Source organism: Schistocerca piceifrons, chromosome 9, assembly GCF_021461385.2.
Source record: "Schistocerca piceifrons isolate TAMUIC-IGC-003096 chromosome 9, iqSchPice1.1, whole genome shotgun sequence".
NCBI classification, from domain to species: Eukaryota; Metazoa; Arthropoda; class Insecta; order Orthoptera; family Acrididae; genus Schistocerca; species Schistocerca piceifrons.
This window is the reverse complement of record NC_060146.1, coordinates 152,383,111-152,402,377: the sequence shown is the minus strand read 5'-3', so window position 1 is coordinate 152,402,377 and position 19,267 is coordinate 152,383,111. Positions and strand designations below refer to the sequence as shown.

The following is a 19,267-nucleotide window of genomic DNA, read 5'->3' as shown; positions in this document are numbered from 1 at the left end:
GAAAGGTGGAAGGAGTATATAGAGGGCCTATACAAGGGCGATGTACTTGAGGACAATATTATGGAAATGGAAGAGGATGTAGAAGAAGATGAAATGGGAGATATGATACTGCGTGAAGAGTTTGACAGAGCACTGAAAGACATGAGTTGAAACAAGGCCCCCGGAGTAGACAATATTCCATTGGAACTACTGACGGCCGTGGGAGAGCCAGTCCTGACAAAACTCTACCATCTGGTGAGCAAGATGTATGAAACAGGCGAAATACCCTCAGACTTCAAGAAGACTATAATAATCCCAATCCCAAAGAAAGCAGGTGTTGACAGATGTGAAAATTACCGAACTATCAGCTTAATAAGTCACAGCTGCAAAATACTAACACGAATTCTTTACAGATGAATGGAAAAACTAGTAGAAGCCAACCTCGGGGAAGATCAGTTTGGATTCCGTAGAAACACTGGAACACGTGAGGCAATACTCACCTTACGACTAATCTTAGAAGAAAGATTAAGGAAAGGCAAACCTACGTTTCTAGCATTTGTAGACTTAGAGAAAGCTTTTGACAATGTTGACTGGAATACTCTCTTTCAAATTCTAAAGGTGGCAGGGGTAAAATACAGGGAGCGAAAGGCTATTTACAATTTGTACAGAAACCAGATGGCAGTTGAGTCGAGGGACATGAAAGGGAAGCAGTGGTTGGGAAGGGAGTGAGACAGGGTTGTAACCTCTCCCCGATGTTGTTCAATCTGTATATTGAGCAAGCAGTAAAGGAAACAAAAGAAAAATTCGGAGTAGGTATTAAAATTCATGGAGAAGAAATAAAAACTTTGAGGTTCGCCGATGACATTGTAATTCTGTCAGAGACAGCAAAGGACTTGGAAGAGCAGTTGAATGGAATGGACAGTGTTTTGAAAGGAGGATATAAGATGAACATCAACAAAAGCAAAACAAGGATAATGGAATGTAGTCGAATTAAGTCAGGTGATACTGAGGGAATTAGATTAGGAAATGAGGCACTTAAAGTAGTAAAGGAGTTTTGCTATTTGGGGAGCAAAATAACTGATGATGGTCGAAGTAGAGAGGATATAAAATGTAGGCTGGCAATGGCAAGGAAAGCGTTTCTGAAGAAGAGAAATTTGTTAACATCCAGTATTGATTTAAGTGTCACGAAGTCATTTCTGAAAGTATTCGTATGGAGTGTAGCCATGTATGGAAGTGAAACATGGACGATAAATAGTTTGGACAAGAAGAGAATAGAAGCTTTCGAAATGTGGTGCTACAGAAGAATGCTGAAGATTAGATGGGTAGATCACATAACTAATGAGGAAGTATTGAATAGGATTGGGGAGAAGAGAAGTTTGTGGCACAACTTAACCAAAAGAAGGGATCGGTTGGTAGGACATGTTCTGAGGCATCAAGGGATCACCAATTTAGTATTGGAGGGCAGCGTGGAGGGTAAAAATCGTAGAGGGAGACCAAGAGATGAATACACTAAGCAGATTCAGAAGGATGTAGGTTGCAGTAGGTACTGGGAGATGAAAAAGCTTGCACAGAATACAGTAGCATGGAGAGCTGCATCAAACCAGTCTCAGGACTGAAGACCACAACAACAACTTAGGACAAAAACTAACCGTGAACATTTACAATAAGAAGAATCTTTCAATCAATGAAAAAGTGGGACATTGCCAAATCAACCCTGAAAACTTATCTCGGCAGGAAATCTGGACCTCATAAGAACAGTGTTACTTAAGAGGCCAGAACTTTTGGAACATATGATTCTCAGGAGGATAGTACAGCCTCTAAGAGAAGGATACACTCAATACAGAAGACAACTGAATTGAAAAGTGTATCCCAGATAGAGACATTCCCTGACACTGTCAGGAAAAGACAGAGCACATTCTTCGGACACATCCTTAGAATGAACCGAGGGAGTTTGAGGAGGTTGATACATCAGATAACACAGTATCTTCTGAACAAGAGACCCAAAGTATGCTAGATTTGAGAGGTACAAAGGGGTCTGGAAGAAATATGAATAGAGGAGAAAGAGATTTCTAACAGGGTTTTTTGTAGTGTTGGCAGAAGAGCCAACACTGTTTTTCTAGAGGAGGCCGAAATGCCCGCGTTTAATTACACGCTGACTGGCGTGAGGTCTGGAACAGGACAATATCTTGAGAATTGCAAATAAAGTACGTAGATGATGTAATACTTAACTTTAATCCACAATTGTAGAACATCTCTCTTGATGATACATGCTTCACATAATAAATATCAATTGAATACGGCGTCTTGCTAGGTCGTAGCAAATGACGTAGCTGAAGGCTATGCTAACTATCGTCTCGGCAAATGAGAGCGTAGTTGTAAGTGAACCTTTCCTTGCAAAGTCGGCTGTACAACTGGGGCGAGTGTCAGTACGTCTCTCTAGACCTGCCGTGTGGTGGCGCTCGGTCTGCTATCACTGACAGTGGCGACACGCAGGTCCGACGTATACTAATGGACCGCGGCCGATTTAAAGGCTACCACCTAGCAAGTGTGGTGTCTGGCGGTGACACCACAGGGTTACTTCCAAATTCAAGCTGTCGTGCGCTTCCATGACAAAATTACACACAAGGCAAAAGCATTGTGGAAGAAGAGTGAAGGAAGTTGCAACGTATGAGAATGAAAGAATATTGGACAAGGACAAAGACCAGCAGAAATAAAAGATAACTGAATTAACATGGTCTCAGATAGCCAAAATGAAAAGAAGTAGTAGATTACTTTGGGCAGAAAAGTTTTATGATGTGAAGTAAATTTCTTGTCAATGAAATTTTCACACTATTTAATCATTTTACACAAAAGACTGTAAAGGAAACTTTAGCATTCACTATATCGGTTGAGCAATACCGCACTCCTCAATGTACTAGCCACGATATACTTTGCTGTGGTTTGCGCATTAACAAAAGACCGAGCAAGAATGGTACCTATCATTCAGGAGCACACATTTAGCACAAGAGTTTATGCAAATATTTATAGAAACTCAAAGCATTCCAGCAAAAAAATTAATTACAACACACTAACAACTATCTGTAACCAATATTTAGTACCCCAGAAAACAAACAGAGCTGCAATGACAATATACTCACCCCACGATCTTGGTGTTCTCTGTCAAGAATCAAAAATACCCGGGGATCAGAGTCACTGAAGAGAACGTCCGATGGCGTGAATGATATATTAGTATAGGACACACGTATGCTGTGTCCATCGTTTAAAGTTGAGTACACCAGTCTGTTGGCAAGGTCCGTGAATACAGTCTGTAAAAGAAGCACCAAATACAGTGTATTATAAGTATTCTAACACACAAAAATTAAAACATGGTGAAAGTGACAGATAAAAATGTGAATACCTAGCCTCAACCCCCAGACACATTTTCTGTGATGATCAGTTTTTGCACTGTGCACCTGGAATCAGCCCAAACAAATACTGCTCATCAAGTCTGTCACGTGACACCCAGTGTTGATAAAAAGCATCTATTTATTTCTCATTACAAAATTATTTTTAATGCAGGTACTTACATGCCCACTTGATACAGCAGACCCAAATTAGTCTAGTGCATTACCAGGGTCAGTAAAACTCTTCAGCAGCGACCAGTATGCCACTCTTCCCTGCACTGACTGCTACTGAGATGCAGCAGCATCATTCAGTCGCTGCTAGAGTACTAGCTATGAGTATCATACAAGACTAATTTGGTACTGCTCCATCAAATGGGCACATAAAACTCCACTTTACAAATAATTTTAATTGCAATAGGAATTGAACCAATGCTTTGCACTGACACAAGGCACTAAATGAAACATGTTATCAGTAGTATTTGTCTGGGCCAGTTCCATCTACATACCGCAAAAATGAAATTGCAAGTATCTGCCAGTACGCCAGAGAGATGCACCTGATAACTCTTAGGAGAGAGATCTGGCATGCGTGACTGTAGTGTTGCATGTTTTAATTACAAGGAGAAAACAGTAAGTGCCAGAAACTTTGCTCAGTGGAAGAGGAGGCAAAATAAGCAAACGCATGTCTCAGCTTAATTGCAGATACTCAACCATTTGCGAGAAAACAAGTGTCAAAGTTTTCGACATAATTTAGACACCTTTTAGTGCGCAAGCACCTCAGCCCAGCTAAATATTTACCACATTGGCAATAATTTTGCAGCAAACCACACATAACAATCCAGTTTTCCAAAAACTGGCACTAGCTATTCATTATGAATCGAGACAATACAGGAATTTCACTGAGAACAATTTCAAATTATTTTTTCTGTTCACTAATTTCTTTTTCTTTCTTTTTAATTCATTTACTGGACATAAAATTATTTGATGAATAAGGCCAACATTATACCAATATACATTGAAAACCATTTGTATAGTAATCTTTTACAGACATGGGCAGATATATAAATAAATAAATAAGTAAATATAATAGAGGGAAACATTCCCCGTGGGAAAAATATATCTAAAAACAAAGATGATGTAACTTACCAAACGAAAGCGTTGGCATGTTGATAGACACACAAACAAACACAAACACAAAATTCAAGCTTTCACAACACACGGTTGCTTCGTCAGGAAAGAGGAAAGGAGATGGAAAGACGAAAGGATGCGGGTTTTAAGGGGGAGGGTAAGGAGTCATTCCAATCCCGGGAGCAGAAAGACTTACCTTAGGGGGAAAAAAAGGACAGGTATACACTCGTGCGCACACACACACACATCCATCCGCACATATAGAGACACATGTGTCTCTATATGTGTGTGTGTGTGTGGGGGGGGGGGGGGGGGGGCGGGGGGGGGGGGGGGGGGGGCGCACGCGCGCGCGAGCGAGTGTATACCTGTCCTTTTTTCCCCTAAGGTAAGTCTTTCCGCTTCCGGAATTGGAATGACTCCTTACCCTCTCCCTTAAAACCCACATCCTTTCGTCTTTCCCTCTCCTTCCCTCTTTCCTGATGAAGCAACCATTGGTTGCGAAAGCTTGAATTTTTTTTTTTTTGTGTGTGTGTGTGTGTGTGTGTGTGTGTGTGTGTGTGTGTGTGTGTGTCTATCAACATGCCAACGCTTTTGTTTGGTAAGTTACATCATCTTTGTTTTTAGATAAATAAATAAATAAATAGAAACAATAATCAGGTTTCAAATGTGGGACACAAAACTGAGATGCTGCAATGCCAACCATTACACCACCATTTAAGGTGAGCGAATCTCACACTAGTACGTATCTAAATTACATCTAAAACTTCTATGTTCATTTTTTTAGAAACAGCCAAACATCTACGAATAAGGCAAGACATTTTCACTCATGCTGGCTCCTCTTCCACTGAGTGAAGTTTACAGGAAATCTGATTATGCCACTTGCCGTGTTCTCCTTGTGGACAATGCTGGTACCACTCTTCATTTGTCACGGGAACACAGTAGGTTGAATTTACTGTGTGAAATCCTGGTATAAACATAGCCACAGAGTGCACATCTTATTCAAGAAACTGTAGCCATAATCCCACAAGTTCACAAGATAATTTTGTGCACATGATATACATCAAAATTACAACACAAAGTAATGTAAGATGTATATAATCCCTGAAACTAAGTGAATTGTCATCACTGAACTGTTAGGCAACTACGGATTAGTTTTTTCTCATATTACATCAATGCCTTAGCTCACAACACCACCCTTGTCGCCTTCCAATGTAATCTAGACCTACAATTATGGTAAAAATTAATCCTGTGATCACAGCCTTCATTCCAAAATACTGATAAAGATAAAAACAGTGGCAATTGAAGCAACCACTGAAAACCATAAACTGCCAAAGGTTGTTAAATTTAGTGGAAAAAGTTGAAGTTTCACTTTCAGATTTATGTTTCATTAGTGGCCAGTTCTGACCCTTGGTCATTATCATGTGCAGCTGTAATATCAAATGTCAAAAAACAAAACAAAGCTTGAAATAAGTTACATTGCTATGACACACAATTTACAAATGCTGTTAGTATTTCCATATATGTCAGCTATGCAAGGATATATTGCCTGTTCGTGTGGAAACAAATTCCTTTTATACGGTAACCATATAACATTTTAGAAAATAACATTTTAGAAAACTTTTTTATTTTACTGATGTGTGCTACTATTTGCATTTAAAAAATGCTCACAGATGAAAAATAGCAGGTAATCCAAAATGTATGTTGATGTAAAAGTTGAGTTCATTCCAAGAGATTACTCAGCATACAGAGGATTTGATTTTCCAGAAGATACATTAAGGCTTTAGAAGCAAATATGAGGAAACTAATCACTGAAGGATGTATAGTTTTTCAATTTATGTATTCAAAATACATCTCCTCTTTTTGCCTACCGTTGGTTGCCAACAATCATCTTCGCACTGGCAACACAGGACTGTCATGCTGTGAACTAATGTACTGCACGCAGAAAGTTAGTACTATCACTTTTCTATTCTTTAGGCCACACAGATTTATATATATACTTCAGAAACAGATATTTATCTACTTACATATGAAACAAAATGTGGGTGATTGTAAAATTTGTCCAAGGTTGGATACACTATCCTTCCGGCATCAACGCGAAACTTCTCCGTCTCGTTCACGAAACTGTCTCCGTAATCATACGAAATATATACTGAAGAAGGTCGGGCCCTCGTGTACAGTCCAGGTGGGTCCTTGGCCAGACAGATGATGACATCCGACCCTTCGCCAGCCCAGTGGACCATCAGCTGCCCGTGACTATCATTTAGCTCCACAACCTGCAACAAATTTCAATGCGTATTTATGTGACTGGTCAGAAATAAACACAATACAATGAACCAACTCATTATTGCCAGTATCTTGAGTATTGAAGAAAGATGACAAATATGATACAAAAATCACAAAATTTATGTCTTTTTGAAAGGCTAAAAAATTCCAGTTTGGTAAAAAATTGTTAATATTAGAGAGTGTAAGCTGCTTTAAAATGAAACTGTGTTTAATTTCTTAAAGTTACAAATGTAGATGAGACAAAATAAAAACAGTTTATATGACACACTTGTGATATTGTTATGTACACTGAGGTCTTAAAAATGATATAGAGAACACACAAAATGATATGTACGTATAGCTGCGGTTTTTCTGTGGGGGATATTTCTATGGTATTTATGGCATGAAACTTAAGTCAGAGTGAACTACAGAAAATTATTTATTTGCTTTTCCTACTTTTAATATTATAAAGTCAATCAGGAATGGGTAGGAACTGTTTTCAATTATACATAATACATTGACACTAATACAAAATGTTGTGTCTAGACAAGACAGCCTAGACACAATGAGAGGAAGCTGAAAGGCACGCGCTAAGCTAAAGCAGGATGGCGTGAGGTCTGAAACAGGATACGTAATGAATGCTATAAAGAAAAGTACGTAGTTGCTGGAATACTTAACTTTAATCCATCCTTGTGGTACATCTGGAGATTGTGGCGATACAAGTGAGACTCTTTAGATACATGCAATGTTACTAATGGCGCCTTGCTAGGTCGTAGCCATTGACTTCGCTGAAGGCTATTCTAACTATCTGCTCTGCAAATGAGCGAGGCTTCGTCAGTGTGCATTGCTAGCTACGTCGTCTGTACAACTGGGGCGAGTGCTCGTACGTCTCTCTAGACCTGCCATGTGGTGGCGCTCGGTCTGCTATCACTGAAAGTGGCGACACGCGGGTCTGACATGTACTAATAGACCGCGGCCGATTTAAAGCTACCACCTAGCAAGTGTGGTGTCTGGCAGTGACACCACACAAAACTAAGAGATACACAGAAGAGAAGCACTGTCTGTTTTTTATTAATCTCAACAGAACCATTAAAGACAAAGTAGATGTCTCATTAGATGTTTCCCACTTCCTTACTAGGTATTTATCACCCCAGTAGCAACAAGAGGCATTGGCAATTTCCATATCACATCACTTTTATTAGTAAGAGAAATTTCTTTTACATTCAATGTGAGAACTACTTTGTCCTGTCCACAAGGCCTTAGAACCATAACTTGTAGGTCATTTCCAGTGATTTCCTCTTTCTTCCTCTACATTTAGCCAAGATATGGCCTCCTCCATCTACGTGTGTCAGATCTGTAATTTAAAACAGGATCTAGTGTGGATTCTCCCAAGGGATCAACACGATACACGATGTCACTCATTGAAGAGATATCAGAACCAGTCTCCTCAGTTTCCTTACTTTTTCCGTACTTGTCATAGCTTTGATCACAGGGATAGCTTTCTGACTCTTCTGCTTTTGGCCTACACTCTTTTTTTTTTTTTTTTTTTTTTTTTGAGGGGGGGGGGGGGGGGGGCGAGGCTTTTCTTTCTCAGCAATGATTTTACTAGAAGAGATGTCTTGCGTTGCTGCCTTATGGGAAGGGCGGCAACCAGCAGTACACTGCTGTGTTGCTGGATGCTGACCTGTAGGTGACAGTGTATTACTTGTAGGGATATAGTGTATCATATTTTGATATTTTGGAAAGGCGCATACCATATTTAAGGATCATTGTGTATTTAACGAACCTGATAAGTACACATTCCATATTTTCTTAAATGTGGCGAATGTTCTAGAACCGCACGCACATTAATTTCTGGTCTGAAAGTGCAGTCTGTCAAAGTTACTTTTACCACCAAAGTGAAGTTTCCAACTTAAGAACAAATAATGACTAACCATTCCTAAACAATGGCAAAACAACTAACAGACTGCATGTGAAATTTTTTGTAAAGTTTCACCTGTTTCAATATTAGGATACCTTGCTCCCAAACATCACAGACTCTCCACGTAGAAGGGAAATAAAACTGCTAGCAATCAAAGACCTAGGGCAAATGTAAAGAGGTACCTTGAACAGAATGACCTACTCCATGCCACCCAGCACAAAGATATCGATCACTTGCACTTTTCTTAGGTGACATACTGAAAACCGCAGATCGAGGCAGTCAAGTAGAAGCAGTATTCCTCTATCTTCGAGAAGCATTTGATCTGGTATTACATCTACACTCATTATCAAAAATATAACTGTATGGGGGTATCAAGTGAAACTTATGACTGGGTTGAGGATATTTTGGTAGGGAGGTTGGAGCACGCTACCATATCCTGGATGGAGATTCATCAACAGCTACAGATGTAACTTCAGGTGTGACCCAGGGAAATGTGTTGGGGCCCTTGCTGTTCATGTTGCATGTTAATAACCTTGTGAACACTTAACAGTAACCTTATGACTCTTCACAGATGATGTAGTTATCCAAAATGAAAAACTGTCTGAAAGAAGGACATCAACTGTCAAGAATTCACATCTAATTCAGTTTCAATAGTTTTGTTTTATCCTGATAATTATCTTTTGAACAAATGTTACAATCCACGAAAATGATGTGACTTAAAAAGCATATATCCCATCTTGACACATTTATTTGTATTGCTGTGCAGCTGTAAAGGAATCAAGTTAAGATGAGCAAATGCCAGAAATGTTCTAGGATATGTGCCTGGACAAGAAAGAGCTCCACATTAGCTTTGACAGCAGATTTGCCTCTGTATGGATGTCACTAGGAAGTTCTTTGGCAATGCTGGAGAATGAATTTGATAAGAAATATTGCACAGTCGTCATTCCTTATCTACAATATGGTGTCATATTCCATTAACAAATAAATATCACCACGAACTGCCTTCTAACGCCAGGGATCACGAACATACATGAGGAATATTTCAAGAAAGTGGATCTCAGAGTGTGCCTGGAACCTAAACCAAGGGCATTAAGAAAATTAATATCCAACAATTTATTTTATGATTTGATACTTAATCTTCAGATATATTTAATATACAAGAATTGGTTTGTCGTCATTGTGTTATGAAAGGGCACACTGTTTTCTACTGCTAGACAAACACAAACACACAACAATACTTATGCTGTTGGAGTTGATATCTACAGTGAAGTTATTAAGCAACTGAAAACTGTCTCCAGTCACGATGCCAGCAATCGAAAAGTACCTGAAGATAAGCACCACATGCATGTCAGTTTACAACCTCAAGATGTAAGCAATAGAGTCAAATAGTGGATTATGTACAAAACACCAAGAAAGAGAGAGTACCTGAAAATGAGCTATTAAACCATGGACGGCATCATATGATGAAACTTTATTTTATACAACCACGTGGTAGGTCTAATTTCAGAATGTATACTTTGAACTAAAGCAAAATTTCACTGTCAGCATGTAGACGGTCTCATTGTTTGGTCATACAATGAAGAAAATCTGTTCGAACTAGTGCAAAATCTCATTAGTACACACAAGAACATAAAAGTTGCCATCTACCGTTCTGATAAAGCAAAATCAGCAAATAACATGGGGGACTTCCCTCTGCAGGATGAAAACTTTTATATGCTTGTATACAAACACCAACAGGTGGCACCCACTTGGACAGCAGACTACTACGCTCATCATCCAATTCTGCAACGAAGTATCTAATGCTGGAGAGGGAGGAAGTGGCAGCAGAAGACATGAAGTGTCGTAACTTGTTTGTAGGGCAAAAAATTTAAAATATTGCCAGGACTACAGACAAACACAACATAAAGATAAAATTCTATTCAAGTAAAAAAAAAAGTAGGATGCAATGGGCTTTCCGAAGGACCCACTAGGATCCAGGATAACTGGGAGCTACAGGAGCAGCTGAAAGTATACACCATAGTCCAACAGCTAAACGCAGTTGCACAGGATGGCCAGGTAGCTGGGAATATTTTAGACAGTCAGTTAAAAACAATTTTTATGACAAAGGTACCAGCCACATCTTTCAAACACTTTCTCAACGTGAGTTCTCACAGTGGTATACGTGGAACCTGTAAACATCGGCATCATGTCACTTTTCCCAGTGTTGCCGAGTATGTTAATAACACATCATGGAAAATCCAGGACGGAATGTAACAATACAGGAGAAGGAAAGTTGCCACTCACCATATAGCGGAGATGCTGAGTCGCAATAGGCACAACAAAAAGATTCACATACTCATAGCTTTCGGCCATTAGTCAGCAGTAGACACACACAAACGCCACTTGCACACATGTCTGTAAGTTCTGTGTGTGTGTGTGTGTGTGTGTGTGTGTGTGCTGCTGACAAAGGCCTTAACGGCCAAAAGCTATGAGTATGTGAATCTTTTTATTGTGCCTATTGCGACTCGGCATCTCCGCTATGTGGTGAGTGGCAACTTTCCTTCTCTGGTATTGTTAATATCTACATCTACATCTACATCTACATCCATACTCCGCAAGCCACCTGACGGTGTGTGGCGGAGGGTACCCTGAGTACCTCTATCGGTTCTCCCTTCTATTCCAGTCTCGTATTGTTCGTGGAAAGAAGGATTGTCGGTATGCTTCTGTGTGGGCTCTAATCTCTCTGATTTTATCCTCATGGTCTCTTCGCGAGATATACGTAGGAGGGAGCAATATACTGCTTGACTCTTCAGTGAAGGTATGTTCTCGAAACTTTAACAAAAGCCTGTACCGAGCTACTGAGCGTCTCTCCTGCAGAGTCTTCCACTGGAGTTTATCTATCATCTCCGTAACGCTTAAGCGATTACTAAATGATCCTGTAACGAAATGCGCTGCTCTCCGTTGGATCTTCTCTATCTCTTCAATCAACCCTATCTGGTACGGATCCCACACTGCTGAGCAGTATTCAAGCAGTGGGCGAACAAGCGTACTGTAACCTACTTCCTTTGTTTTCAGATTGCATTTCCTTAGGATTCTTCCAATGAATCTCAGTCTGGCATCTGCTTTACCGACGATCAACTTTATATGATCATTCCATTTTAAATCACTCCTAATCCGTACTCCCAGATAATTTATGGAATTAACTGCTTCCAATTGCTGACCTGCTATTTTGTAGCTAAATGATAAGGGATCTATCTTTCTATGTATTCGCAGCACATTACACTTGTCTACATTGAGATTCAATTGCCATTCCCTGCACCATGCGTCAATTCGCTGCAGATCCTCCTGCATTTCAGTACAATTTTCCACTGTCACAACCTCACGATACACCACAGCATCATCTGCAAAAAGCCTCAGTGAACTTCCGATGTCATCCACCAGGTCATTTATGTATATTGTGAATAGCAACGGTCCTATGACACTCCCCTGCGACACACCTGAAATCACTCTTACTTCGGAAGACTTCTCTCCATTGAGAATGACATGCTGTGTTCTGTTATCTAGGAACTCCTCAATCCAATCACACAATTGGTCCAATAGTCCATATGCTCTTACTTTGTTCATTAAACGACTGTGGGGAACTGTATCAAACGCCTTGCAGAAGTCAAGAAACACGGCATCTACCTGTGAACCCGTGTCTATGGCCCTCTGAGTCTCGTGGCCAAATAGTGCGAGCTGGGTTTCACATGACCGTCTTTTTCGAAACCCATGCTGATTCCTACAGAGTAGATTTCTAGTCTCCAGAAAAGTCGTTATACTCGAACATAATACGTGTTCCAAAATTCTACAACTGATCGACGTTAGAGATATAGGTCTATAGTTCTGCACATCTGTTTGACGTCCCTTCTTGAAAACGGGGATGACCTGTGCCCTTTTCCAATCCTTTGGAACGCTACGCTCTTCTAGAGACCTATGGTACACCGCTGCAAGAAGAGGGGCAAGTTCCTTCGCGTACTCTGTGTGAAATCGCACTGGTATCCCATCAGGTCCAGCGGCCTCTCCTCTTTTGAGTGATTTTAATTGTTTCTCTATCCCTCTGTCGTCTATTTCGATATCTACCATTTTGTCATCTGTGCGACAATCTAGAGAAGGAACTACAGTGCAGTCTTCGTCTGTGAAACAGCTTTGGAAAAAGACATTTAGTATTTCGGCCTTTAGTCTGTCACCCTCTGTTTCAGTACCATTTTGGTCACAGAGTGTCTGGACATTTTGTTTTGATCCACCTACCGCTTTGACAGAAGACCAAAATTTCTTAGGATTTTCTGCCAAGTCAGTACATAGAACTTTACTTTCGAATTCGTTGAACGCCTCTCGCATAGCCCTCCTCACACTACTTTTCACTTCGCGTAATTTTTGTTTGTCTGCATGCAAGGCTTCGGCTATGTTTATGTTTGCTGTGAAGTTCCCTTTGCTTCCGCAGCAGTTTTCTAACTCGGTTGTTATACGGTGGCTCTTTTCCATCTCTTACGATCTTGCTTGGCACATACTCATCTAACGCATATTGTACGAGGGTTTTGAACTTTGTCCACTGATCCTCAACACTATCTGTACTTGAGACAAAACTTTTGTGTTGAGCCGTCAGGTACTCTGTATTCTGCTTTTTGTCAATTTTGCTAAACAGAAAAATGTTCCTACCTTTTTTAATATTTCTATTTACGGCTGAAGTCATCGATGCCGTAGCCGCTTTATGATCATTGATTCCCTGTTCTGCGTTAACTGTTTAATAGTTCGGGTCTGTTTGTCACCAGAAGGTCTAATATGTTATCGCCATGAGTCGGTTCTCTGTTTAACTGCTGAAGGTAGTTTTCAGATAAAGCACTTAAAAAAATTTCACTGGATTCTTTGTCCCTGCCACCCGTTATGAATGTTTGAGTCTCCCAGTCTATATCCGGCAAATTAAAATCTCCACCCAGAACTATAACATGGTGGGGAAATGTACTCGAAATATTTTCCAAATTATCCTTCAGGTGCTCAGCCACAACAGCTGATGAGCCAGCGGGCCTATAGAGACAGCCAATTACCATGTCTGAGCCTGCTTTAACCGTGATCTTCACCCAAATCATTCCACATTTCGGATCTCCGTCAATTTCCTTCGATACTATTGCACTTCTTATCGCTATAAACACGCCTCCCCCTTCACTGTCCAGCCTGTCTCTGCGGTATACATTCCAATCTGAGTTTAGGATTTCATTACTGTTTAAATCTGGTTTCAGCATTTTCCACACCTTGTTGACAAAACTAACTACACCCATTACCCGGGTGACCAATAGGGAGCACAGGAAATGAATCGTGTGTGTGGCTGTCCGACACTCTCTCGTACTCGAGTCTTCAGCCAGAGTGGACGGCTTCTACTGTCTGCTTATGGCCCTCTTCACCAACCACACGAATGTGAGACGTTACTTCTCATGTTTCCTTTTTCTTTTACTTTCATCACACTGTGCTTAGACTGGCAGTTGTGCCTTTCCTCCCACCACAGGTGAGCTCTTCTGCACACCACAATTACAGAATATATTAAAAGTTCAATAAATTTCACTCCCTAATTCCATGCCACCTCCTTTCCGATGCCTCCCTCTCCCTTTCTGCCTCTTCTATACCTGCATGCAACATCATATCTCTTAGTCGCATGTGAAATGCAGACAAAGTGCTCACCTCAGCCCGCCAGACAAATCAGAAGCAGCAGTGCCCGCATTAACAAAGGACACACATTGAAAGGAAGATTAGAGTTTAACATAACGTCAACACTGAGGTCATTAGAGACTGCGCACGAGTTCTGGCTGGATAAAAATGGAGAAGGTAGTTGGTTGTGTATTTTTCAGAGGAACCATCCCAGAGCTTGCTACTAGTGAGTTATGGAAGCCACATAAAACCTAAATCTGGGCGACCAAATGGTGATTTGAACTGTCGTTCTAGCAGAAGGTTATCCGATATCTTATCATTGCACCACCTCACTTGGTTACTGAACAGACAATGGTACTGTAAATACCAACGTATTTTGGGACTCTGAAATCAAAGACGAAGAGGAAATAAATGTAAGCTGTGAAGTTACATGCTGTATGTACAACACACAAATTATATACTGTGAGTGATCTGGCAACGTTGTGTTGTTTTGCTTGTGTGGACCGATTTGTTCATCCCTACCAGGTGCTCAGCCCAAGTCACAGCTCCATACAGCCATCACATGATAATTGAGAGCACTATCAGTTAAGCTGTGTTTTTGTTGTCTGTTACGAAAATGGAACAGCAGAATTTAGAGCAACATTATGCTATCAAGTTTTGTGTTAAACCTGGGTAATCTGCATGTTGAAACAGGACTATAAGGAACATTCCTTACCAGGAGCACAAGCTATCCACTGGCCCAAATTATTTTTGGAAGGTCGAGATCACACTGAAGATGAACCTTGCTCAGGTAGACCCTCAACTTCAAAAACCAATAAAACATTGGACGTGTGCATGCTCTTGTGACGTCAGACCCAAGTTTAACAATGAAGATGATGGGTGACCCATTAAAAAGATCAACCCATTAAAAAGATCAACTTTTGACTGAAGACTTGCACATGTGAAATGTTTGTGTCAACTGGCTGCTACATCATGACAATGGCCCATGTCACATGGGTACTCCCATCAAGGAATTTTTGACCTCAAAAGGCATTCCCATTGTTCCATAAATTGACCCGAGTCCTTGTGACTTTTTCCTTTTCCCAAAATTGGAAAAATGTCTTAAAATGATGTCTACTTGGGACTCTGGTAACCATTCAACAGAATGCAACTGACATGTTAATGGCCCTACCAGTTGAAGCCTTTCAGTACTGCCACCAAGATGGAACAATGACACTGCCGATGTATAGCTGCCGAAGGGACTACTTTCAAGGGGACAATAATGTTGTCTAAATAAATAATAAAGCTTTGGTAGATAAAAAAATCAGTCTCGTTACACTTCTTAAACATCTTGTTTGTAGATGTACCTGAATTTCTCCCACAGTAGAGTGGTGAAACTGAGCCAATAAAAATTTTACTGCACTCTTCTCTTTATTGGGATGTCATTGTTTTCATTAGACTTTCAGTAGCTCTCCTGTACGCAATTTCAGTGTTTTTGGGTGTGTACATACATTTTGTCAAAGTTATTAACATTTAACAAACAAAGGAAAGTCAGGATGAAATAATAATGCTATTATGGAAAGGACACACACACACACACACACACACACACACACACACACACACACACACAAAACGCGCGCACACACACACACACACACACACACACACACACACACACACACACACCTATCTTTTCACAATATTGTTATTAACATTTGCATGTGAAACAGTAGTAACAAAAGCTATAAAAAACTAAAATTACATTCAACACACTACCTAAGAGCACCGAATGTCAGCTACAAAACTAGTATATTTGTTGCAGTACAGAACAGTGAATGCTGCTAAAGCAAAGTGACTGAACTTTGCTGTGCTGAACTGAACAATGCACAGAGAATTGGTTGAATTTGTTGTGGTGGTGGTGGTGGTGGTGGTGGTGGTGTGTTGGGGCTTATGGGCGCTCAACATCGAGGTCATCAGTGCCTTGACACACATTAAAAGGAACGAATGTGGACAGACCTAAGAAAACTAAGGCACACACTCAAAGAAAGCAGGAAAAGAAGGAAAATGCTACATAAGAAAGTAAAACCTAAGGAAAGGGGAAACATAGCAACAAGAATGTCACAGGAAATTGTTATTGGCTGGCCACTTACATAAAATATGGGCGAGCTTGTCACTCAGTGAGCAAATTAAAATCCTCTCCCTAAAATCTTTGTAAAAACATTTGACAGGGCACAGAACTTTAAAACTTTAGCCACATTCGTCCGAGTGTTGCCTAAAAGAGATGGCAGGTCCGCTGGCAAGTCAGCCGTGACTCGCTGGTCAGAAAATAAAACGCAATCCAATAAAACGTGGCGCACAGTGACCTGGACGCCGCAAGCACCACACATTGGAGGGTCCTCTCGCCGGAGCAGGAAGCCATGCATCATAGGGCTGTGGCCTATTCGAAGCCGAGTGAGGAGAACCTTGTCCCGTCGACGGGGCTGAAAGGAAGGAAGTACACCACACACGCGTTGTGGGCTTGACTATACGGAGCTTATTGTCAGTCACTTCCAGCCACTCATCCTCCCACCGACGCATGACTCGTGAGCTCAACAGCGAGGTGAGTGCGCGCAGCACACTGACATACTTGTGGATCGAGACACGCCTCCTTGGCTGCGAGATCTGCCCTTTCATTCCCAGCAATGCCGACATGCCCCGGAACCCAGCAGAAAGCCATCACATTCCCCAATCGCTGTACGTGGAGGAGGGCATCCTGGATGGTCTGGACTATTTTATCTGCCGCATACAAACGTTGCAGAGAGTGAATGGCACTTAGTGAATCGGAACAGACAAGAAATTTAGGAGAGGAAGAATGTCTCATGTGCTCCAGCACCCGCAAGATCGCAAACAATTCTGCATCAAAGACAGTAAAAGTCTGAGGCAGTCGGACCTTGAGGACACAATATGGAAAAACAACTGAGCAACCAACAGAATCCCCTTGTTTCGACCCATCCGTAAAAACAGCTACATAGTCATGGTGCTCAGATGAAATGGCAGAAAATGCTGCGTTAAAAACGGTGGCAGGAGTGCAATATCTCTTGTACTGCAATAAATCTAAAATCACTCCGGGCTTCTTCAGTAACCAGGGTGGCAGGCGGTTAAAACCTTGGATTTGGGGTTGTACAGACTCCACACCGAGGGACTCTAGTACACGTTGCACACGGATCCCAAACGGCAACGTAGCCCGGGGACGGCGGGAAAAAAGGCGGTCCAGAGGTGGATGGGCAACAAGATGGTGAGCAGGCGATCTGGGAGCTGCAAGAAACTTACAAGCCTGGCGCACCAGCAGGAGCTGCCGCCGGATGGTAAGTGGCGGTTCGCCAGACTCAGCACAGAGGCTGGGTACGGGACTGGTCCAATAAGCACCTGTGGCCAGTCGGATCCCAGAATGGTGAACAGCGTCAAGGATCCACAAATAAGATGGCCTCGCTGACCCATATACTGCGCACCCATAGTCCAGCCGTGAACGCACAAAAGCTCCATAAAACTGTAGCAGACGCGCCCTGTCCGCGCCCCAAGACCTGTGGCTGAGGCACTTGAGGATGTTCAGTGCCTTCAGCGTTCTGGCTTTCAAGTCACGTAGGTGTGGCAGCCATGACAACCTGGAGCCAAAAATTAGGCCCAGAAACCGCACTGTGTCTCTAAAACGTAGGACAGTATCCTCCATATGCAAGGCGGGCAAAGTAAAAAGATGACGAGAATGATTAAAATGTACACAAACACACTTTTCGGCAGAAAACCGAAAACCAGTCTTTGCAGCCCACTCCTCTAACCGCCGCACTGTTAGCTGAAACTGACGGCTCATGGTTGCAACACTGGAGGAGGAACAGAAAACAGCAAAGTCGTCCACAAATAAGGAGCACTGTACTGGACTCCTCACTGTAGACGTTATACTGTTGATGGCTATGGCAAAGAGGGTAACGCTTAAAACGCTGCCCTGGGGGACACCGTTCTCTTGCTCAAAGCAATCAGACAGTGTGTTACCAACGCGGGTCCGAAAAAACCGCTGAGACAGGAAAGACCGAATGAAATGGGGAGGCAGCCACGAAAGCCCCATTGATGCATTTGTGCAAGAATACAGTGTCTCCAAGTAGTATCATATGCTTTACTGATATCAAAGAAGATACCGATACAGTGATGCTGATGGAGAAAAGCCTGCTGAATAGCCGCCTCTTGGAGGGTCAGGTTGTCGACCATGGACCGAAATTTTTGGAATCCACACTGAAAGCGGCTAAGGAGCTGTCTGGTCTCTAACAGCCAGACCAGATGCCGGTTAACCATCCGTTCCAGGGTCTTTCCGACACAGCTTGTCATGGCGATACTACGATAACTACCGGGACATGTGTGGTCCTTTCCTGGTTTGAGGAGAGGGATGAGAATTGCCTCACTCCACGAGGTGGGGAACACTCCTGTCTGCCATATGAGATTAAAACATTCGAGGAGGATTTCCTTCGACGCCGCTGGCAGATGTCGAAGCATGGAGTACCAGATGCGGTCATAACCTGGTGCAGTGTCAGAAGTCTCCGTAAGTGCCGATTCAAGTTCCCACATGGAGAAAGGGGAATTGTAGGCCTCAGAACTGTTCGACCGAAAGTCCAAGGCCGCTCTTTCGACAGTCGCACGGTAGCGACGAAACGCTGGATCCTGATTTGCAGTGGCAGTACTTTGTGCAAAATGCTCTGCCAGCGTCTGAGCAATGGCTCTGGGTGTCGTTTGGAGGCATCCCTGGTTCAGGACTGCTGCTATTGGTAAACGGCTATGTTTTCCGGAAATCCTCCGGATGGCTTCCCATACTCTTGTGGAACAAGTGGAACGGTTGATGGAGTCCAGGAACTCCTGCCATGACCTTTTCTTGCTCTCTTTAATGACACGCCGTGCCCTGGCTCTCGCGATTCGAAAGGCGGTAAGATTGACCGCTGTT

The 19,267-nt window shown here is 42.0% G+C and overlaps 1 protein-coding gene across 3 annotated transcripts in view; it reads right to left on the bottom strand.

The window, feature by feature from the left end:
* Positions 1–19,267, bottom strand: part of LOC124717273 (sortilin-related receptor-like) — a 230,660-nt gene that overhangs the window by 201,535 nt on the left and 9,858 nt on the right. For all 3 annotated transcript variants that reach the window (XM_047244086.1, XM_047244088.1, XM_047244087.1), the window contains exons 2-3: positions 6,512–6,760; positions 3,117–3,284 (exon numbers count right to left, since the gene is read on the bottom strand). In XM_047244086.1, coding sequence (XP_047100042.1) covers positions 3,117–3,284; positions 6,512–6,760 — 417 coding nt within the window. The remainder of the gene's footprint in view (positions 1–3,116; positions 3,285–6,511; positions 6,761–19,267) is intronic.